At 43.5% G+C, this 24,259-nt stretch overlaps 1 protein-coding gene across 5 annotated transcripts in view; it reads right to left on the reverse strand.

Moving 5' to 3' along the window:
• Positions 1-24,259, reverse strand: part of MICU1 (mitochondrial calcium uptake 1) — an 84,229-nt gene that overhangs the window by 42,938 nt on the left and 17,032 nt on the right. For 3 of the 5 annotated variants that reach the window (XM_015633132.2, XM_015633131.2, XM_015633129.2), the window contains exons 4-6: positions 22,232-22,406; positions 16,606-16,768; positions 8,299-8,342 (exon numbers count right to left, since the gene is read on the reverse strand). In XM_015633132.2, the coding sequence (XP_015488618.1) occupies positions 8,299-8,342; positions 16,606-16,768; positions 22,232-22,406 (382 nt within the window). Of the gene's footprint in view, positions 1-2,603; positions 2,616-8,298; positions 8,343-16,605; positions 16,769-22,231; positions 22,407-24,259 lie in introns of all 5 variants that reach the window. The other 2 variants (XM_033515834.1, XM_015633130.2) reach the window with 1 other exon arrangement.

Consider the following 24,259-nt stretch of genomic DNA (forward strand, 5'->3'; position numbering starts at 1 on the left):
TGTAGGAAAAGCAATCCTATTTGCCAGCAGGACAGGTGTGGATTATTGCAGCTTTTCCCAAGCAAGGCTGTTGAAAATCCAGGGAAATATATACTAAGGGACTTGGTAGCAGACAAGGGAAAACCTTAATAAATTCCAGTGCAAACCAGCTTGCTGTGGTAATTAAAAATATGAATGTTTTCAACTCTGTCTGCATCAAAACACTGAACTGAAAAAAGGAGGATTTTAAATTTTGCTCTTTTTTTTTAAGATTTAAACTCTGAAGAGTCAAAGCCATGTATCCAGAGAGTTCAGGCACCTCAATTTAAGAAAAATGAATAAAGAAACAAAAAGGCTTTCAGGATCAAATTTTAAAGCTGAGCCTTTCAGCCCAAATGTTCAAAAGTCCTTTAGGGAAAAAGAGAGAGGGGAGGTCCCTCTGTGCTATGAAACACAGACAAAAATGGGGCTTGGGGAAAAACTGAGGGATTTGAGAGTTTTTCAAGTCAGTTCCATAACGTGGATGCAAAAGAAGTAATTTTAAATGCATCGCCTGACTTTTTATATCACTTTCTCTATATCATTAAATAAGAAAAAAGTGTTTGAGGCTCTGATAGAAACAGCAGAAGGACCTTTTGAAACTCATCAACCTCTTTTAGCCATGGGAAAGCTCACATTATCTGGAGCCACTAGGAATGATAATTTCTCTTGTTTGCCAGCAACACAGGCAACCACACACAAATTCTCCATGGTAAATTGTGGTGGCTGAGTGCTGACCTAAAAAAATGCTTAAAATTTACTGTTGGCAGATAATACCTTTCAAGAGTGTATTTTAGTCAAGAGGTTTTAAGAACTTTTGGTTTTGGGGGGTTGTTTTAGCTGTGTATCTATAGAGGGGCACATACAGAGCTGGACATGGGTGAGGTTGTCCTGCACATCCAGAGAATGAAAACCTGGGCAGCAATTATTACTGCAGGTGTACTCCTGTGACTGGAAAGAGAAATCTGCATTCCCTCCCTTCCAGCAAAGGCTGTAAATATTCAAACCACCTTTCAAACAAAGGGCACCTGAAATGCAAGGCCAGCATTCTGTACAACCCAGAAAAATCAACGACACAGAGATCCCCGACCCTCGGCAGGCAGCGGAGCCACTCATGCAAGGGAGAACCCCCTGCAGGAAAAGCAAATAGGAAATGCCTTGGAAAAGGGACAGTCTACACTGGTGCTCCCCTCAGCCCTCTGCAGGGTAATGAAATCACAATCTGCAGGACCTCTGGGGCATTTTGCATCGAAATTTAATGGGGAGGATTGAAATTAGGGCCATTGATGGCCCACATCAAGCTTCTAAAATGAGCTGAGTTTTGCCACCTTTGAATTTAAACAGCTGTTTAGGTCTCTGATGGAAACTGGGATGCTGCTCTCCCTCATCTCAGCCTGCATTGCCAAGATGAACTCATTGTGTTGATAATGCACTGCTCCTTCTCTCAGGCAGAAATCCCAGTGTGAAAGGACACCAGGAGGAAAATAATAATTCTTTATAAAAAGTGATTATTAAACATTGGCTCAGTTGATGAGGTTGGGACTGTACACCACCAAAATCTTGCCAATTCTCTTTCCCTCTCTCAATCCTTTTTTTTCCTTCTCCTGCTTCTCCCATCCAGCTTTTACCTCCTTTTGTAGCCAAGTTCAAGCATCTCCTAAAACATTCCCTGCCACTCTCTCCATCCATACCCCCTGTCCCTACTATCACCATGGCACCCAAGGACAGAGTTCTCTGAGCTTTGTTTGTGTCCCTTGAGTATCAGGCATTAAGCTAACATGAGCAAAACTATCAAAGAAATTAAAGCCAGAAATACCCGAGAATCCATTTTTGATTAAAAGACTGCATACACCCACTGAGGGCCTATTAGCAAGTTGTTTATTTTTCCTTAACTTTCCCTGTGGATTTCATTAAGGTCACAAAGCTACAGGGCAAACTCAAAGTGCTTAGAGATATTTTCCTCTTTACTTACTAATATTGAATGAACTCCCCTTTGGTTTCTAGTTCTTTTTCCTACAAAACATTTTAAGAACTATGACAACTAAATATCTTCTACCTAATATATTCTTTAATACAGTTCATAGTACATAATTCTACAACTTGAGAAACTCAAGTTTGCAAATGTAACCTTTCCCAAACCTACACACCACCTTCAAATAGATGACATTTCCCCAAAGCATTTGACCAGGGATTCAAACTACCTTTGTAGCCTCAAGGGGAAAACACTATTTTCTGTCAGAGCCATCTCTATCACAGTCTCATCAAGCTGCAAAGTAAGAAAGAAGCCTCAGAGGACACTGTGAAACCAGGAGGGCAGGGAGACACACATCTGAGCTTTGCTCAAAGCAGTTGCTGTTAATAGAGCCAGGTATTAATGGTTACCCTGAGGACTGTTCTCTCCACAAGCCAAACTCAGGTGTTCTGAAATAAATCCATCAGGCTGAGGATCAAGGAGAGCACTCAGGAGTATTTATTAGAGGAGCAGGGAGAAGAGGTGGAGTGTACACTGTCCCTTTCACATGAAAAGTGCGTATTATGAGGTCTGAAGCACAAACTAACCAAAGCACATGCTGTCTGCTTTGTACCTGCCAGAAATCCTGGTGGGAGGGGAGAGGGTTAGAGAAGGGAAGAAAACGAGGGAATGCTTGGTTACACCAAAAAAACCCCACAAACCAGAATTAGAATAAAGACAAGTATCAGAGATATTAGCAGCTGCAAGAAACACCCACCAGGTACCTGGAAACCAGAACAAAAGAGGACAAAGAACAACCAGAGGGTTTTAGTAGGAGCCCTGTGGAAATGAGCAGCAGAATTAGGGATATAAAAAGGTAGCAGCAAGTAGAGCATTGTTAAAGTCAAAATACACCACAAATGTTTGGTGGAGGAGGTAGGAAAGGAAGACATTTATTCTGTACCTAAAGCAGCCCAAGTGCCCACAGGGATGTTTGTGCACTGTGTTAGAAGAAATGAACAATTTTCTTTGATGAAATCCAGTTATACTAAAAACAAACCAAGAAAAGAATTTGCACAATTCAGTATCCACACAAGTCCCAGCAAACAGGGAAACATCAGAACTAACTGAAACAGACAGAAGGGTCAAGTTCAGCTGGGAGAGGAAAGCCAAAAAGAAACCAACCAATGTGGACAGGGTGTCAGCAAAGAAAGCCAAGAAGATAAAAACCTTCCCAGCTTAGCTTTGCTGGTTATCTGCAATAAGTTGCACCTCTGCTTGCTTCCACAAAGCCTTAGGCAAGGATTTTGTCTCACCACTTCCTTACAATACTTCTGGGGATGGCAGAGGAATGTTCATACAGATCAGTGTAAGGTTATTATCCATTAAGAAGGTGCCTCGTGGTTATTATGCAAATGCTACCTGTGCTGAGATCAGAGGGTTAAGGAATTTAAAAGCAGGGAATCTGAAGTTGGACAGTGACATTTCCCATAGCTAAACACTACAAGGTGTCTCTAAGCAAGCCATAACCCAGCCTCACCAGCTCCAGCTGGGGACACATTCATTCCAAACTCTGTCACAAGAGATGCTGGCAAGACCTCACACAGATGGATTTCACACTGTTTTCATTGCATTTAACCTGGAGAACATACCAGGTGTCCTCCAAGTGCACCTGCACTTTATGCTGCTCTTTACTGAAGTGTGATACTGGCTTTCAGTAAGGCAACATTTAGAGTTTCATCCTTTGGAATTAAGGTTTCAGAGGCACTTAAAACCTCCAGGGAGTTCAGAGCTCTGACCCAGTGCTTGGCTCCTGAATGACAGCAAGACTTCAGGCTTGTCTCACTTGCTGCAAGTTTGGGTCTAAGGCAGCTTATCACACTCTGGTGAGAGCATCATGCTCCAGGCAAAGCTCATCCACAGAGCAAAGGATCCCAGAAATTCCAGCTAATAAATCAAGGCTCCTTTCCTTCCCACTTTTTCAAACCTGTGAGCAAGATCCTTCAATCCACCAGAACAGGATGGTCCATCTACCTCTAGCCTTCTCCTTGGGGATCCTCCCCGAGTATTTTTTTCAAGCTCCTCTGCTCCTGAGGTGTTCTTTAAATCATCTGGGAAGAAATCTGCCTCCTGAGCTAACTCCCAGCAAGTGTTCTTTAATGGACACACACCCTCAGGTCAGGGCAGCTGAAGATACTCATGGCATGGTCCATGACATGACCCTGCATTATCCAGTGGAAGTGAATTCCATAGATGTTTTACTGGCCCTTAAAGGCATCATTTGAAGTATTTTCCTTGTCCTTCACCTTGCCTGGCATTACTTTAAGGCATCCCCAAACATCTAGAGAAGTAAACATAAATGCTGGCAGGAAATTCTTGAGTCATAAATTTAATTAGAGGGCACTGAAAGCCTCTCTAATTACTTACTGCAGGAGGGGAAGCTGTTGCTGGTAGCTCGAAGGCTCTTGCTCTTATTGAGCAGTAGCAAGGAATTCTCCCCACAGGAGGAAAGAGCAAGTCAAGTGTATCCCAATTAAACTAATAAGCCATCTAGAGTTGGGCTTTTATTTCCTAAATAGGCCAGAGGTCTCTTTAAACATTCCAGTTCACCTTTCCACCAGGAGGCACTGCTGGAAGCTCAGCTAGGGGACACCTGGGAGCTCCCATGCTGGTGACAGGGTGGATATGCAGCTCACAATTCAGAGCAATAACATGAACAGCATTGTTTCTTTGAGAGATGAAGCTTGTCAATCTTTAATGTATAAGCCAAAAAAAAAAAAATCCCAGCAATAAACAGAGAGAGGACGAAAAAAGAAAATTTTAAACAAAATCTGCACGACAACTTACGTAACATTAATGAAGCTTATGCCAGGTTAGACGTGCTAAGAAATCTCTACTACTTAGTGAGAGCATATTCATCACTAAAACATGAGTTATTTCTCCTACAGATGGGTTAAAAATGCATTTGCTTTCCCACTGCCAAATGCAAGGGGGAAGAGACAGTGGAAATGCAGCAGACAGACAATCAAGGTCTGGGCAGCTCCACACCCCAGCACCCTGAGACTGTGTCTGCTCTCACATCAGCCTTTTGCTCAGGCTCCATATGAAATGTCTGCAAGCTGATTAATACCTTTTTTCCTACTCTGAATGAATAGTAATCAATGCCTCTTTTCCCCTACTTTGCTGAGCTTGCTTCCCTAGGGAAGAAACCACCACTATTAGACAGAAACAGAGCCACAGGTTGCCTCCCTGTGTGTGCTCAGCCTGTGCTGGCACACACATCTGACCAGAGGTTTGTGCTGGCTGAGCATCTCCAGGGTTTTTGGTCTTGCATGAGTGAAGAAAAAGCATTTAGGCTCAAATTACAGGAATATTGCTGCCATTAATAAGGCAGTAACATTTACCTCCCTCTCCAGTAACCCTATAAATTTGATAATTTAAATACGTAATATTTTTTGGGTTTATTAAATAAAACTATTAAAATTTTAATTTAAGTATAAAAAAATAAAGATAAATAATGCTAATAATAGGAAGAAGGAGGGGCAGGAAGAGGGGAAAAAGGTGGATATTTTTTTCTCACCATGGCATTCAGTCACTTGCACAGCAAGCTGGCTTGGAAACCCAACAACAGCACAATACAGAGGCACATGACTCCCCAAAATCCTGTGGCAAGATCAGTCCTGGTCACCCCACAACAGCCAATTAGTTATTTTGATGGCAGTTTTGCCTCAATAAAATGGGTTCTGTGAAAGGAGCTCATAATCTCACTAATGCTGCAGCATCTAGATCTCAAATACACATGTTTGAAATTCCCAGAGATGCTACAAACACTGTCCTGGAATATGTAATTAAAATGCAACTGACTGCACAGACCTTTTAACTGAATCTCCTTCTAAAGTACTGCTTGCATGCTCTCATCTTTGCTTGGAACTAAAATCAATCCTCTTTCCCACACTTCAGCCAGGATCAGGCCTGTGGATTGTCAGTGCTTTGGAGTAGCACAGCTTGCTTATGTCTGATTGTTCACAAACTTATTTCTCCTTAAAGAACTTTCCAGTGACCAGGCATATTTTTGAGTACCACAGTTCCCATTACCTCTGTGTGACATCCCTCAGGATGCTTTGGGGAACAGTGATAACCCTCTCACCCTTCTGCCTGAGCTCAGCAGCTCCTTCAGCACACAAAGGCAAATCCCCTCCAGGTAGAGGCTGCTCTGATAATCCAAGAAGAATGTGTGGCTGGAACCAGGCAGGGAGGAAGAGATGCAAAAGGATTTCATCACTATGTGAGTGAAACTCAGAATGTGCGAGGTCAGCTCTGCAGCACCTCAGTTGTGCTTGGCTGAGTAAAAGCAGTGTTATTTTTTAAAAACTGGAACCCAAAGCAAGCAACAAAATGAGAACAAGTTGCTGTCAGATCAATCTACTGTCAGCTTCCTTCATTACCAAGGGAGAGCCAAGGCCAGCTCATTTTATCCTCTCCTCAAATTATCCTCTCACCTGGACATTACCACTGCCCTAATAGCCACAGCCAGATGTAGCCAGTCCCAGGCTGTCTTTAAGCAGACAGCTAGCAAACAAGAACCTCTATTTCTTCATTTCCAGAGCACACTGCTTCCAGGGTGTTATTAGGCTGTGGAAAAATCAGGTCCCAGGAGAAGATAATAATAATAAAGCAATGTCCATTGCAGTCCCCTAAATCTGCTGCCTCACTTTCAGGCAATCAAACCACAGCATGGAGACATCCAAGTGCAGCAGCAACATCTGTAAGTTATATAAAAAGCTATTTCAGTCTACTACAGGTCAGAGCCCTCGGTGTTGAGGGGCAAAGGAACAGAAAGTTGAGTTGAAAGGATTTGCCTTTGGATCTTTTATCCAGTGTGCTGGGAATTGCCTGCAGAGTGCTTGGGAACAGAGGAGCGATTAGCAAAAATAGTGTGGGATTCAGCACTTCTTCCCTACAAACAAATCTTGTTTATGTAAAGCCTAAGGGATGAGGGTGATAGCTTGACAAGATAAAATGATGAAAGTGAGCAAATGCAAAACAGACTGTCATGAAACCAGAGGGAGAAACACTGGGTATTTTGCAAAGAATATACGTCCTTCCTTTGGTTGGGCTGTTTTTTTTAATCACAAAAAGCAGACATCACGTTTGTGGCAGGGGGGGAAAAAGAAAACAGGTGTTCACGACACGCTTTGGAGCTTTATGTATCAAAACTAACTGCCAAAATCCACCTCCCTGTTGTCTGTTTTCCAGCAAAGCCCTGCTCTGCTGCCTGGGTAACCAGCACACTTGTCCAGTGCTCATGACAGGGACCCCAGGTATTTTATCATTTTGTTGTTACCTGTCCCTGCTAAACACAAACCAGGGAATTGTACATGTTCAGCCCACACTGTGTTTATATAAAGCTTTACATTTTATTTTATTTTTTTTCCCCAGTGTTGAGGCTTTCTGGAAATGCCTGATGCTCTGTGGCAGATGCACCCTTCAACAATAGGGGGTGAGATGCTGATGTCCCTTTGAAAGCTTTGTTTTCAGATGGTGCAGGTGAAAATGCTGCTAAAAGCTGGAGGACCATTGTGTACCACTGGTGATATGATGGAAAATTAACTAATCTGCAGTTATCTGCATCAAGAGTGCATCTGAGCTGCCAGTCCTGGGGCAGAGCTGCCTTTATCACCCCAGTGGGATTTACAGGGTGGATAATTAGGTCTGTGATATCCATAATAACAAGTGGGATGCTACTTGGTTCCACTTTCACAGGGAGACAAAACTAGATCAGAATTTGCTTAGATTTTACCAACACCTCTCATGTCAGCACAAACACCCAGAAGGGTTGTGCAGTGCTGCAGGAAGAAGCAGGGGCTGAAAAGGGGAACAGAAAAAGGCTGTTTGATAGGGGGGGAAATACATGGGTGGGATGCAGAAAAAAACCACAAGAGAGTCTTCTTCCTTTAAGAAACTGGAGATGAGACTGGAAGGGAAAGATCCAGCGAGTTTTCCCTGAAATGGTTTCACTTGTGGGGCTCTCACACAAGTCAGAAAGAAGCAACAAAGAAATGTTATTACAACCCATGAATTCCCAGCCCACCAGAATATAGGAAGTGGTAATATTTTGTCTGTAAACATTAAAAAAAAGGTCCCTTTATAAAAATAATCTTTCTGTCATTTCAGAAAAAGCACTGCAATGTTATTGAAAAACAGAATGCTCAGAAGAGAACACTTCACACACTTCATTTAACTTACACCCTCGCACAGGTAATAACTGGAAGGATTCTAGGTCAAAAAAGCCATTAAATAAAATACTTTTAATAGTGTAATGTGCTCACCTTCCCATCGTAGCGTTTCACTATGAACTGGTCCAGGCCCAGGTCTGCAAAAGAAAAAAAATACTTACAGAAAAGAAAGCTTTTATGGTGTAAAATTAAGTATTTCTTGTGGTTTTTGTTTGAGAGGACTGGAAAGTAAAAGGCACAGTCTGAGTAACATGTGTAGAAAACATAAGGACAGGAGGAAATTTTTATTTGGTTTTGTATATTTTGTACTTTGAACATAAAAAACCCTAACAAACTCATGGAATTGGAGAAGAAAACCTTCTATAGCAGGGCCAGCAAGAGCTCAGCAACCAGCACCTCTCAAGAGCCTGAAATACCCTCCCCAAAGTAGATCCCTGCACTATTACCAGGCAAACATTTCACCTGTGACTCTTGGTGGTTTTAATAACACCTTCTGAATGGCTCACAAATGGGAAAACAAAGACCTGTTCCCATAGTAAATTGGGATATCCCCAAAGAAATCCAAAGTTTGTTCATATTTAAGTATAAGATAAATAGATTTTCAAGGGGATAAGTTGTAAGTGCATTTGTAAGAAGTGGAGTTCTTTAACTGGATGGGAGAAAGGCAGGGAGAGGGATTATTTATACCAATGAAGTCTCTGATACCTTCACAAAATGCTTATTTATGTTGAAGAGGGGGAGAATATCCCAGCCTTAGCTAAGGCACAAAGCTCTCATCTATCCCACAATGCCCAGCAGGCTGCATCTAACACTGGTGGCTGCACATATAAGCAAGATGACAAAAAAAAATCAGGAAGATTAATTATCTGAGCTTTGCAATCCAAAATCAGGAAGATGCAACCTGAGAAGAGATTAAGCAGAACTCAAGTAAAATTCCAGTAAAACTCAAGAGAGTACAGGCTGATTTTTGGTGCTCTGAGAAATAAAACCTTCCGGAGAACGACATCCTGTGCATTTTCTGCCACTGTTTATGGTAATTAGCACATTCTCATTTCAATTTAAATTAGAAAATAAGATGGAAAAAGCAAAATAAAGTCTTCCCCATGCCTGCTGCATCACCTGCTTTTGAAAGAGCATAATGAAACCCTTCCTGTCTACTGGAAAGTTTCATGGTATCGTGCAGAAAATGGAATTATTCATTGCTCCAGGGTGATCCCCCTTACCCTTTGTGACCCAAATCAGCTGCAACTCCTCTGCCACCAATTTCAAAGGTCAAGGCAATTGTCACAGGGCTGTCTGCACTTGTGAAAATTCCAGCCAAGAAAGCACCTTCTCAGTATTTCATGGGCCTGATAACAATGCAAATTGCATATTCATACACATTTTCAGACTTTAATCTTCTGAATTTTGTCCTTCTCCAAGCTGTGGGTATAAATGCAGTGAGCATTGGTGCATTTAGAGGTAGGATTTGTCTGATAAATGTGATTATTTTACTACAGATGCTTTATGTGGTCGGAGCTCACCCCGACCATCCATCTGGATGGTGACTTAAGCCGAGCTTATGTCTGTGTGTCATAATAAAGTCATTTCTCAGGAACACCTCCCTTTTCCCATGCCAGGAAACGCTGCTGAAAGACAGATCCCTGACAGCCTGACATTATACATGTACTCATAAAAAGGACATGGGTTAAAAATAGCAAGTGAAAGTATCTCTTAATGGCACCCCCTGCAACTGGGAAACACTGGGAAAGCAAACAGGTTTCAATAGAGAGCCAAAATAAATGGATGATTGTGTAGAGAACAGCAGGAAAAGATGAGCTGATAACTGTCATTTTATATATATAAATACCATGTATTTTGAAATAATTATTAAAAATATTTATGTAATAACTAAATATGGAAATAAAGGCTCCTGGGCTGTCCCAGCAGTGGTGTGGGCACAGGCCCAGGACAGGGCCCATCCCCTGGGCTGGCCCTGCTGAGGGACCTCCAGGGCTGGGTCCAGTCCTGGGCCCTGAGAGCCCAGAGAGCCCAGGAGGGGCTGGAGCGTGTCCAGGGCAGGGAACGGAGCTGGGAAGGGTCTGGAGCCCCAGGAGCAGCTGAGGGAGCTGGGAAAGGGGCTCAGCCTGGAGCAAAGGAGGCTCAGGGCAACCTTCTGGCTCTGCACAACTCCCTGACAGGAGGGGACAGCCAGGGGGGTCGGGCTCTGCTGCCAAGTAAAAAGAAACAAGAGGAAACAGCCTCAAGCTGTGCCAGGGGAGGTTTAGTTTGGATATTAGGGAAAATTCCTACACCAAAAGGGGTGGTCAAGCACTGGCACAGGCTGCCCAGGGCAGTGGTGATGTCACCATCCCTGAAGGGATTTAAAAGCCATGTAGATGTGGCACTTGGGACATAGTTTAGTCGTGGCCTTGGCAGTGCTGGGCCAACGGTCAATATCAACCTTAAAATCTTTTCCAACCCAGATGATTCCACAATTGTACTGCACATAAGCACATTGGTTTCCACCAGTGTTTTATATGGCCACACTTCCAGCCATGCACAACAACATCCCCCTCTCCTCTGCTGCATTAATTAAACTGCACACTTAAATTCCTCTGTGAAATTCCCCTTACATAGGTCTTGAGAGGAGCCAGCTCAAAAGCTGAAAAGAGGCATTTATGTTCAATGCATACACTTCTACTCTATACATTTTTCTTTTCCCACTACAGTTTAATTTTTTTTTAAGGACTTAGCTGCCTGTTTTTCCACAAGCCTTTAAACCTGACAAAAGGAAACCAACAAAGAGGGCCTGCTGCCTGATGCCTGAAGTCTTCAAATTACATAAAAAACCCCAAAAGCTTTTCCTCCAAGATGCTGCAATAGGAATTCAGCATTTGCACAGGGTGATGAGCCAATGGGAACACTGCAGGGATGAGGACAATCACAGCTGAATAAGGGAAGGGAAGAATGTCAGTTATTACACCTCTGTTCTTCAAAAGGCAGAGTGTTATGTTAAAGCCACCACAGGATTGTCTCTAATGCCACACTCCCAAGACAAAGAGCCCCTGGCTGGGCTATTGCTGCTGAGCTGCAGAAACACAGGCTAATAGGCATGTTGAACCAGGAGAAAAGAGCTTTTCCACCTTTCACTGAGGAGCAGGGGCTGAAAAAGCATTCTCCCAGAAGTGGTTAAAAGGTTTTCTCAAGAGAGGCAGCAATGAAATCCAGGAGTCATTTCAGGAAGATACGTGGCCGCTTCAAGCCTTCCTGGGACACACACCATGGCCAGTGTGGATTGCAGTGATCACCCAGAGCTTCCCTCATTTTTTCTGTTGAACAAACCCAGAGTTTCCACCATGACCCACCCCAGAATACACTTATATTTATCTGACACACCACCTCATCTTTCCCTACACATCCTTTTTGCTCCTGCAGCCAAGGGCTCTGCACCAGCTATTCACTGCCAGCAGCATTTCAATGACCTGCAATGATTTCCAAATCAACTTTCCTGCAATGTTTAACTACCACTGTTTATTACTCCTACAAATTCTGATGGCACCTATCAGTGTCCCCAAATAAACAGCAGCACTGTCACAGAGTATCTAAACATGTAGGGCCACTAAAAATGTTATTTCAGAGTAGACTGACACCATTTACTCACCGATACCAGGGATATAGGCTGCCACTTTTATTCATGTGATGGTACTTTCACAGCACTCTAAATATAAAAATGATTCAATATAAAGCAAAAATTACTAAAGACTCACAATGGGGAAAACAGGGTTTTCAACAGTAGAAACTCCCTGCATTTACTTCTCTCATTCTGTGCTGGGGAGGGCATTTTCATGGAGAGGAAATGATTTATGTCAAGGAAAAAACACAGAATAACTTGTTCTTACTCTTGTTCAACAATAGCCAAATCTAAAATCAAATGCTTATTATATTCCTATTGATTAACAAAAGCATACTTTCCATGGATTTTCTCAAAGCCAGCTAATTGCCACACTTGATAAATATGCAGACAATTACTAAGCTCTTCATGTTATTTTGTAATAATAAATCCATAGGCAGTAGGTTATAGACTGCAGTTCTAAAAAACATTTAAAAAATGAGCTTCTAGGAGGACAATTATATTATGTCAAGAACACAGTTGAGATCAATTAGAAACCACCATGATTTCCTCTGGGATACCAGCAGCTTCTCACTGATGGAAAAACCTTTTCAATTCCTTCCAGTCTTGATATCCTTGTCAGATTTTTCACATTATTTGGGTAACACTCACTCACGATCTGCTTTCTTCCCCCCACTGCTTAATATATAACATGAACTCTTTTTTTTTTGCCAGCAGATGAATAAAAGGGCTAATTATGAAGACTCAAGAGCCTGCTAACTGTGCTTGTGATATGCCACATTATGGCAGGAGAAAATGCTGGAGCAAGCTTTCTCCTCCAGAGCTGTAATCCAGCCTCTGATTGTTGTATTCAGAGTATTTCCCCTCTGAATCTAAAATGTAATCTGCAAGCAAACAATGAGCTGCCTGAAATTTCTCAGGGGACAACAGCCTCCAGCTTAGGTTCAAGTCCAGGGCTGTTTTGTTCCAGGAAGGAAGGATCAAGAGATCTAGTTCTCCTCTATCTCCTCCTGCTCCAACAAGCCATGTCTCCCTGTGAGACATGCATTCCTAACACACCTGGTCAGCCCCACCAACCTGGCACCTGTATGGGAAGCCCTCATTTATGTGACTTTCAGCACATAAGCACACATGTAAATGCATCTCTTGCTCCTCCTTGGCTCTTATCCTGAGGTCTCATATCAGGCATGACAGGCTCAAAGATAATTCTTGCCTAGGCATTATGTATTTTCACAGAAAAAGAGCCCCACCTTATTCAGGAGACAAATGGAGTTACCCCTCACTCACATCTTTTCTCAGAACAGCTCTTCAGCAGATGTACTGGGGGAAAATAGAGTGTGAATTCCCAGAAGGACTGAAAACCCAGAATCTCTGGCATCCTTCTAAGTCTTAAATATCCCAGCTGACCACTTTGTGTAACTTTAGGGATCTGTACCAGCCCAGGGAGTTCTCCCCTCCTCATCACATGAGTGCTTGTCTCAGGTCCTGACTGCTGGTTCTACCCATCAGATCCATATTTCATAAATGTTAATCAAAATTAAAAATAATCACTCATGCATTGCACCACCCCAGAGGCCAGCTTGTGCTCAGCTTCTCATGCATGTCAGGCATGGAAAACAAACCATTTCTAACAGGAGAAGCAAGCTGTACACTCTGATGCAGCCACTGGGAATCAGCCGTGTCCTTCATGGCTCCTCTCCTCTGTCACTATCCCCTGCACAGAGACTGCAGGGTCACAGCTGCTGCTTCTGCCTGGCCTTCAGCAGCATGTTTGGGGTCTCTTGCACTCAAACAAAAAACCAAACCAACCAAAAAAACCCTCTAAGAGCTCAGATATTTGAACTGCTGCTGCTCATTATGTAGTGAAACTTGAAATGGATCTTTCCTAGGGCAGGAGTCTGGGACAACCAGCGAGGTTAATACAGGGATGGAAGAGCAGGACTGGTTTGGGAAGAACCTGCCTTCATTACAGCATGCTGGGGTGAGATAGAAGAAGTATTTTTTACTTCTTTCTGTCCTTATTGCAAAGGCTGTAGGAAAATATATACTGGCTGAGCGTGACACAGCTCCTCCTTAGTCCAGAATGCTTCAAAATACTCACATTCCTCAGGAAAACAATCAGTGCAGAATAGACCCAGATAAACTTGGGGAAATGGAGGGAATCCTTGCACTTCCCACCACAGACAGAGTATTTTCAGCTGGGACTGGGGTTTGGGACTGGGGCTCCAAGGAAGCACCAGGCAGGAAACAGCCATCCCTTCCCATCCACCCTTGGAGCAAAGTTACCTCTCAGGTATGAGAGGATGTGGGAGAACAAAAATAATACAGGACTGCAGGGAGCAGAAATCACCACCCACGCTTCTCCTGGCACTTGAACTTTCCAGCTAGCACAGAAAGAAATTATTTTTTTAAATCAGCTTTCAAGTTTAATGCCATTCTTTGGCTCCTTCTGACAAACCATTCCAAGCTCAGCAAGCTCGTGTCATTCCTTAAGCACAGCTTGCCTACTTGGGAATGCTGTGGCAGGAAGTTTGACTGAACCAGAGAAAGCAATCTACAGGAGCTGAGGAACTGGCATTCATTTCCCCCAAGTTAGCAAAATGCAGGCTAGAATTAAGCTGGCACTTTATTGACAATAAATCAAACTTTCCCCTACGTAATCTATAAAAATGAATCAGGCACACGATACCTTCACAGTAGATGAGCAGTTTAAAAATAAATACAACAGGGACTCAGCTACTTCATTACTCCAGATCACTTCTATTCCACAGTGTTTTCTCTCCATAAAACAGTAGAGGCATTTACAAGAAGTTACTCCCTGAAATTACGACTGGCAGCTTGAGCACACTGAAGGATTACCCCAAAGAGGTTTCCTGGGAACACACCCCAGGAAATCACAACCCCAAGGAATGCCTTGGGATGAAGGCAGGATGCTCCAGCCCCAGTGGAGGGCACACCCAAATCGTGACTCAGGAAGAAAGCAGCCCCAGCATTTCCCAACTAACCTGTAACCTAAATTATCCTATGAATCAAAAGCACCGGCGGGGTGTGAAATACAGAACTCATCTGGCCAGCAGGTAGCACTCTTTGTTTTCAATTTCTGGTTTGAAAACCAGACCTATCTTCCTTTTAGTTTTTACTGCCAGCTTTAAAAACATTTGAGAACAAGGTTATGGCTGGTTTGGCTTTATTGTAGCAATAAGTGTTTTACCCTTCTACTGTTCATTATGTATTAAAAAACTCAATTTACTGTGATTGTGGTGATGCACAGAGCTGGTGAGGAACAACCTCCCTAGAGCAGTTCCATCTAGAAGCAAATCCACAACAGTAAGAGTTCTGAAGACAGATTTTTCAACTCAACAAAATCCAAGATGCCCACCTTCCTGCTCTGCCTGCTGATGGGCAGCCCAAGCTCAGCTTCCATCCCATTCCACTTGCCAAGAACACCTCAGACCACTTTCTTCCCTTACAAGCTGCTGTGTGTCACTGACTGGCAGCATTTGCAGGCACCATGGCTTCATGGGGCCATTTCAACAGCCAGGATAACAACAGAAATTCAATGGGAAGTGAGTGGCTAAGATTGATGAATTATTATTTCCGATTAGTCACCTCTGCTTGTCTGTGAGCAAGGTGTTTACTGAGCATTCTTCCACCTATTTGCTGTACACACCCTAAAATGCACCAGGCATGTGGAAAAAGTAAAAGAATCAGATGTGTTGAAATGAAACACAGCAGGTTTTCAGTTTTTGGGCTTCCAGACATGTGCTACTGCTCTTCCAAGTACCAGTTCAAGGAGTCTGAGATAGACAAGTTGGTAACCTACAGCCATAAATTCACATGGAAACCACAGCCATTTCCAGGGCTTGATGGAAACCTAAATATCAATTCACCTACGTGCTTTAAACACTAATGCCAGGATTATTCTTTCTTCCCTCCTGCACACACTTCATGTTGTTATTCTCTAAGCACAAGGGCATACACAGTATTTATTTAGCAGCTGTCATCTAAGATATCAAAACAATTTCCCAATTTGGACATAAACCCCACACTCTAGAAGTTAACATTCAGGGGCTGAAGTTCTTCATTAATGTCTGCAGAGTCAAGGCAAGTTTTGATTTGACAAAAGCCTGTTTCATTCTCTGAGATACAATGTGGGAGACCAAAAAAAACATGATCTCCCACATCTCACCCCAAACATGAATCTCTACAATGGAATGCTGACAAAAACCTCCTGCTACCCCACCAACACCAAATATTCAGGACACAGTTTTCCAGACAACAGCAAGGCATCTCTCTCCCACTTGTTGATTGCCAAACACCTCCAGGTACCACAAGTGATGTGTTTTTCTGCAACCCTCTGGAATCTGAAGATGGCAGAGATGAGCCCTGCCCTGACCAGCAGCATCACACGGGGCTGCCTCAACTCCTTTAGAACCATCTAGGTTGGAAAAGACCTCTAAGATCATCAACTTTTATTGCTGATGTTTTCCTTGCCAAAGCAACCTCCTTTTGAAGGTTTAGGAAGTGTTTCAGTTAAAGGTAATCTTTCCCTATTAAATATAGGAGAAAGACATCCCAACTGCTCTTCAGGGACTCACACCAGCCACATCTGTTATACTGCAGCAGCATCTTGGGAAACATGAAAGGGCTCAGGCTAATTTTGGTCTTGGAGCATGAGAGCTTCAGGAGATGCTTGCTAGCCCTGGCAGAGCTGAGAAGTTTAAAGACCAGGTGAGCAGAGGCTGGGGAATATCAGTTCCCCTGATCACCACCCACACACCACTCACTCTCCGGCTGTTTCTCGTTGGGGGTGATGGATCTCACAAAATCCTGCGGGGTCATGAAAACCTCGGACTCGCCGTGCTCGTTGATGACCTTCAGGGTGGCAAAGTATCTGAAGATTTTGTCTGGTGTGGAGTAGGCTCTGATCCTGTTCTCATATTCCATCACCTGGAAATGAAATTTAGCCAGCATTAGACTTGCACTGCTCCTGCCCCACACTGACTCTTAGTTCTCAAAGAGATTTGCCACAGGACAAGCTGCATTCAGCAACACAACTCTCGACTCTTTTGGCAGTATTCCTTTCAAAAACCCTTTGAACACCCAGGAAAATTGGACACATCAGCTGCTGATGTGCCAGGATTAAGAACAAACACCAAAAATCTTTATTATGAATAAATTTAGACTCTTCATGGTGGCAGAGGAAAAACAAATTCACAAAAATCCCTGAAGGTGCTTTAAAAACATGAGCATAAGAAATCACACTGGCATCACATTTTTGAATCTAAAGCAGCCCAACCACAGCATTGAAGGAGTTGATTTGTGATTAATATATGAAGTAAAAGAAAAGTCTTGGAAGGCTGGGAGAAACCTTTACTTTCAAGCAGAGTCTTGGAAAAAATCACTTGGAGCCGCAGCTGGTTGCTCAGTCACCCAAGCTCATTTTTTCCTCTTTTCTATCACACTGGCAGAATTCCCCAGAAACTCATTCCTCCCCACCAATCTGCTTCTTCCTAACTCTGCCAGCAGTGATTTTTTTTCTTTGTACCTAGAATCAGTTTCCCCCCAAACAGCTGGAATTAATCAAAGACAACAGACAGCTCTTCTAAACAAAATCCCAACACAAGGCCACAAGGGTGGAAAAAGGCACAGACAACTACACTTCATCATGTATTAGCACAGAAAACTTTCCTCCTTACTTCAGCTTTTCATTCCTGCATTATATGCTGTGTTTAACAGTCCATAATGTACTTGAAACCTGCAGCTGGCCAAGAGCCACAGGAGGAAAAAATCCCAACTGATGATGTGCTGCAAGAGAACAGGCAAGATCAAGGGTACTGCCAAGGCAGCTGTAGATCATTCCTGGCTTTGCTCCTGGTTCAGCCTTGTCCTTAAATTCCTGAACAACTTCCTCAGCCTGATGTTTATCAGACAGAAAACGCCCTCTCTAGTTTTTCTTATTTCTAGGATTTAAAAAAAGCTGAATGTTTTGAATCCCCCAAGCCAAGCTCTGGTAAAGCAAAGCCTCTCTCTCTCGTCTTCATTTGCCCCAGCTCAGATCTCCCAGCTCAAATCTCTCAGATTTTCCCCAGGTTCATTTGCCCCAGTGTCTCTCAGATGACACTACCTAAAATGACAATACTTAAAGCATTCTCCCCACTCTGCATCACCACAGCTCTTCCAGCATTCACACCTCCTTGCACCAACCACTACAGGCAGTTCCCTCCCTCCCTCCTGCAGAAGAAAGTTTTGTCCTTAGGCCCTTTGCACTTCTAATCAACAAACCTAATCCCACTTTTATTGCTTCAGTCCACAAGGTTCTCCACAGCTAAGGGCACTGGAATGAGGACAATTGTTTTATTGCCAAGCTCCCAGTGCCAGTAAAAGACAGCACCCACTCTTCCAGATCTTCCCGACTTTGTCTACAGCTCCCACCTGGCAGGAGGCAGCTCCTTATGCCCAAGTGATCTTTTGACTTGTGGGTGCAGGCCCATATCTCACTCCTGCCTGACCTGATCTCATGAATAACACCCCACCCAGCTTAATCAGCCAGAAACAGCTCGATATTTTTACTTTCAAGGAAGACAAATAAACCCAAGGACAGTGTGAAACTCCGGACTGGAGCCAAGGGCAGACACCATAGACCACGACCAGCTGCCTCCATCCATGGCAACCCTTCCACACAGCCTGCTTTCTAGCTAAAAAACATCATTAACCAAATTTTCCAAGCCTGTGGAAAAATTTCTTGCAAGGCACAATCAAATGCTTTCCCTTAACCCCAATGCTGCACCAGAGGCAGGAGTCCTGACATTTCTGCCAATAAAACCGTGTTTCATTTTACCCCACTTGACTTCATATCCACAATTGCTCTTCCCTCTGTATCCATTTTAAGCCCCTGCTGAGATGCTACTGGCAGGCTTGTTGCTTTCAGGTGCTTTTCTCCTCATGTTTAGAATATTTAGAGTATTACTTCCACAGCAACAACAGCTTACTAACAACATGGGTCCAAAACCACATCTCCTGTCTCAGCTTACGGCACAGAAATGCACAATCTAGACCAAAAAACTAGAATCTAAACTCCTTTTTAGCATCTTACAGGCTGCTTTCATCACAACTGAAAACCTCACTTCTTCCACAAGCTTCCCTACAAGAAGGGAGCAAATGCAGCCACAGTTCTTCCCTTTTGCCTGCAGCTCAACTCACAATTACATCATTCTTGGTAATGAGCTAATCAGCTGGCAAAAACTGACAAATGTTGCAGCCCATCCCTCTGACTGCAAGGCTGGGTGCAACACGAAGCCAGGTCAAGAAGGGAGCAGCCAAGATGCTACAAATGGGGAAAACCTCACTCACTCATGACTGGGTGCTGAACATCAAGTGAGTGATGATAACAGGGGTGACCTGATCCCCAGACACAAATGTGGACTTGAGAGCCCATGGATTTGGGTGCAGACAACCTTTGTGAGGGGTTTTTGCACTGCTTCAAAGCAACCTGGAGTGAAAATCGTGCCAAGTGTCTCCTCTCCTGACCTCTCACCTTTTCCTATTACAAACCAGTCCTCTATACAAGGCAGAGCAGTCAAAATCCTCATCCTGCCCCCAGAAATGCAGCCTCACGAAATCAGGCACCTCCGGAAAGATGATATGACTCAAAGGGTAAAATCCCTTTTTTGCATTTATTAGTAGAGCATGTACTGGAGGAGAAAGACAAGTAAGCAATCCCTGCTGCTCTACAAGAGTGAAGGTGCTGTTGAGACTGTCAATGTTTATGCTAAGCTAAAAAGAAAAAAAAAAAAACAACCTAAATGCTATGCTGACATAAAAATAAAGCTCTAAATTAACATCTCAAGGCACAGAGCATCACCAGGGCCTCCCTGACTATGCAACGGCACACATCTTAACAGGGTAAATTAATTAGGACTCATTTTCTTCGTGCTTCCTCCTGTGACACACACCCAAATGAAGGTTCAGCACGAGGAACATCCCAAGGCAAGATACCTGCAGGACCCAAACACTGCCAGTACATCTTGATAAGTCAGCCCTACTGCTGCATGCAAACACTTTTAGCAAGTTAATTAACACATCAGCCTGCCCCCATCCTGTATTACAGCTCATTAGCCTCCAAACTAGATTGAGGCACTCAAGTAATTTTTTCTTTTTCTGCCCTGCATATCCAGGACCTACACAGCACCACAGAGATGGTGCTTGGGGACCATCCACACACAATCCCAACACCTGAGAGTGGTTTCTGTTTCAGCTTCCCCCTCTCCTTGGATCACTATTTAAAACAGCAATGTCAAACTTAATTTATTGCTTAACCACTAATCATCACCTTCATTAAAAGCAACATTAGGATAACAAACAAGTGTTAAACACTTCCAATTAGGCTTAATTTTTTAGCAAGGAAAATCCCACACTATATTCAATTAATTAGGGAATAGCTGGGAAGAGTTTTGACCGTGGGTGGAGGTTTGTTAGGGTTTTATTAAAGGCCTAGAAGAGTCAAGAATCCCCGAGGTGCTACACAAATAGGGGAGCAGCACATCCTGGGAGCAGCCCTGATTTTGAGTGGTGACAGGGGCACACCTTCCCCTGTCATCTGAGCTGGCCACATTCAAACACAGCTCCCGAGGTGACTCACTGCAGCAACTGCTGCTCAAACACGGAGCAGGCACCTGGGACAATACCTGGCACATCCTGCGTTTAAAAGAGCTTTTGCAACATTGGCATTCAGGCCACACAAGGTACATTCTGTCTCGAGGCTGCAGAGAAAAGGCTTGTTTTGGCACAAAGATGGTGAGGGCTGTCTTAAACAGGGCTGTCCCCAAGGAAATTGCTGCTCCTGAGCTCTTGCTGTCAGAGAAAGGCAGACTGAGGTGAGAAGGGATCCAGGCCACACACTGTTTCCATCTTTTGGGCACACCTGGCTTATATCTTATTTGGAAATCATGGTCATATTCCCTGCCTAGCTTGGGAAGGAAAGAGCTGGTCAACACAGGCAGATCTCTAACAACTGGAACAATAGTCCTTGCCTGTGAAAAAACTTTCTCTGGCTTACCCAGCCATGTCAGACAAAAATCAATCCTTACACTCACTGTATTCAAAAGTAAGAGCATGGATGGAGATGGACTGTGGTGCTCTTTGCAACCTGCCTCCATCTGCTGACACTGGAAAAAACCAATAACCTGCTTTTCTTGAGTGGTACTGGCAGGAGCTGAAGTTGTCAGAGCACCTGACACCCAGCTGCCATGAAAATTAGCAGCTTCCAGGAACCCACACTCCTGGACCATTCTGAATATCTCAGCACAGTTATCTTACTGTGTAACTTCACTGAGCTGCCACCAACACCTCACTACAGGAGAGAGCCCCACGTACCACGAGGCACTTGAAATCTCAAGTTGTGTAATCTTTTCTGACCAGGAACTGAAATGATTCAGCAGCTTCAAAGGAAACAGCTCTTAATTTTTCATGAGAAGCTGTTAAGCCACTATATATGACTACCCACAATTTAACAGCTAATGAGATGCAACCTCCAGAATACAAGCTTAAAAATAAATATCAGAAGCGAGTCATAATAAAATGGGAGTAGATGCTCTTCACAATTCCTTTCTCCTTTTTGGTGCTGCACAGATATTACATCATCCAACGCAGCCCTATAAAACTGACATCCAGATGGGCTTAAAAAATAAAATACTGCTGTCTGCCTGCTCCCAGTTACAGAACTCCATCAGAGCAAATTACACATCCTTTAATAACAGTGGTTTCAGATTGTGCCAAACCGGTTCTGAGAAGCCCCAGGCTCCTGGAACTGCCCAAGACTGAAGGCAGGTAACAAGCCAACAATAGAGTTTATTACTCAGGTTTTCCTCCTCTTGAAAATGTGTCTGATCTGAAAATGAAATAGCTAGAAGCATCAAGAGAGAGACAGGACTAACCAAGAAGGGGGACTGAGGCTGTATTTCAACAAGTACACTTGCACAGAATAATTAAATGAAGAATTAAAGTGCACCTTTCCTATAATCCTCCCTTCCACATTCATCCTCTACCTCTTCCTACACGCACTGTGTATACTCACAGGCAAAAGGATGGACTCAGAGACACTCGTGAATATCCCAGATGGTTTAAAAACTTTGGCACCAATTCTCTGCTTTGCATGCACCATCCTAACAGCCATCAGTGCAGGAGCCTTGATTATCCTGGACATGTGAGTGGAGGTGGGAAAAGAGGTCTCCATTTCAGAGGATCAGCTTTCCAAATACACAACACACAAATACAACCTTTCCATATACACAAGTTTCAACCTACAGAAACTCATGGCAACAAGAGCTGAGAAAGTAGGTTCCCAAAACAGTAAGAAAACAAAGACAGGTACAGAGCAAGTTTTCTCTTTTACAAGATGCCCAAGTTTGGTACCTTGCGGTCTCTGAACCCGGAACGCTTCTTTTTCTTCCCTTCTGGTGGTGCCTCCTCGTTGCCTGATGCCACTGCCCTCCTGCCCTCGCTGCTCTCCTCCTCCTCCTCCTCATGCTTCACCTTCTCCCCTGGCTCTGTCCTGGGGCCATGTCTGACAGAGTCTTCTGCGTAGGCCCTGGAGCAGGGAAAAGAAAGCACCCGTTTAGGAAGTGACTAAGAGCTGCTAAAGCTGCCACAAAATGGTCCTGCTGGGCTCCACCTGAGTGCAACACTGGTTACAGCTCAGTGGGGAGGGCTGCAAAGCAAAAGCAAAGAAGTGACCAGTCCTCTTGGAATTCAGTGTGCTTTCCCCTGTTCTAATCAAATTTCCACCCCACACCAAAACCCAGACTAATGGTCACAGTAAGTTTTCCCAGTCCAAACCACTCAGTGAATTTTGACACCTTCTCCCAAAAACTAGACATGCAAAAAACAAGAAGGGCATATCATACCTCCTCTAGCACTAAATTCCATCTCTGCTTCCCCAAAAAGATGTATTAAGTGACAGAAATGTGTTTTCCCATCAGTACTGCAAGATTCAGGATGAACAACCTTTTTGTTTCAGCTCAGCTGATTTATTTTCTATCTCCAGCAGCTGACAGGCTGTTTTATCCCCTTCTTCCACCAATGACTCTTCTAAACACCACTGCTGCATGATTTGTGACAACAAAACTGGAGCTGTTTGTCCTCAAGGTGGAAATAAAACTCTGGCAGAGCACAGGACCACTTCTCCCTTGCTGTCCAAACACAAAGATCTTCAGGTAACTCTGTTTGTAGACCAAGACTCAACATTTCAAATCACTCAGAGCCAGGAGCAACTCGCAGAACTGCAACTGGCAATGGGATGATTAAATAAAAAGCAGGATAAATCCCTAAGCCAAACAATGCACTGGCTTTCCCATGCTTTACTTATAAAGCAGTTTAGAATCAGACAGAGCTCAGACCACATTAACATCAGAGAAATTATAATCTCCGAGGATCCGTTAACATGTCACAAGCAACAAAGCCAATGGTTTGACAAAATTATTTCTCTTTCTAAAGGACTCAAACAGCTCAGGGAAACATCCCAGCCTGCCCATAATTTAAGCAAATCTGCCTTTACTTTGCATTCCTGGTGATTTATTTTGGACTAATCACAGGGTATGGAGCTTACACACAGGTGATGCTCCTTGGCCACTTTGGTTCTGCTTGGAGCTATGAATGCGGTCATTTACAGCTGTGTGAGTTTGTTTAAAAAGGACTGCCTTGGGAGAAAAACAAAAACAAACCAAGATTTTTGAAGTCTCCCAAGCTCTAAACAAAAGGCTACACATACTTCATCCTACCAGTTTCCTGGAAAACACAGATGTGGTGTGTAATATTAACAGAAGAGAGTCTGTGTCTCCCCAGGAATCACAGAATCATGGAATGGTTTGGTTTGGAAGGGGCCTTCAATATCCTCTCATTCCACCCCCCTGCCATGGGCAGGGACACCTTCCACAGCTTGCAGCAATCTCAGCACATCAGCTTCCAAGAAGGAGAAATGAGGGTAGGTGCTCCATCAATTAATTTAAATGCTACCAAAATAAAAGACAGCTCTCTCCTTATCAGCATCCAATAATTCACTGACAGTCACAGTACAAGACAGATGGGAATGGGCTAAAGAACTGCAAACGTCCACAGTACTGGTGGGAAGAAGGCACTTTATTATTTATGGAATGGTTTGGGTTGGAAGGGATCAGCTCAGCTATGGGTTCAGAGGTTTCTAGGACAGAACACAGCTCCATTACAGGGGTCTGATGAAATAAAATACACAAATGCTCCGTGAAGAGTAGTATTAATCCTGCCTTTTCACATAAAAATGGGGTTTTACACACTTCCCATTCTGAAGAGGCCCTGAGTCTCAATTTGCCAATATTTATTTGTGAGTCTTACAGCAAAGCACCATCTTTATGACCTCCACTGAACCAAACTTTCAGAGACAGCATCCAAACCTGGGATGTATCCTGA

Source organism: Parus major, chromosome 6, assembly GCF_001522545.3.
Source record: "Parus major isolate Abel chromosome 6, Parus_major1.1, whole genome shotgun sequence".
NCBI classification, from domain to species: domain Eukaryota; kingdom Metazoa; phylum Chordata; class Aves; order Passeriformes; family Paridae; genus Parus; species Parus major.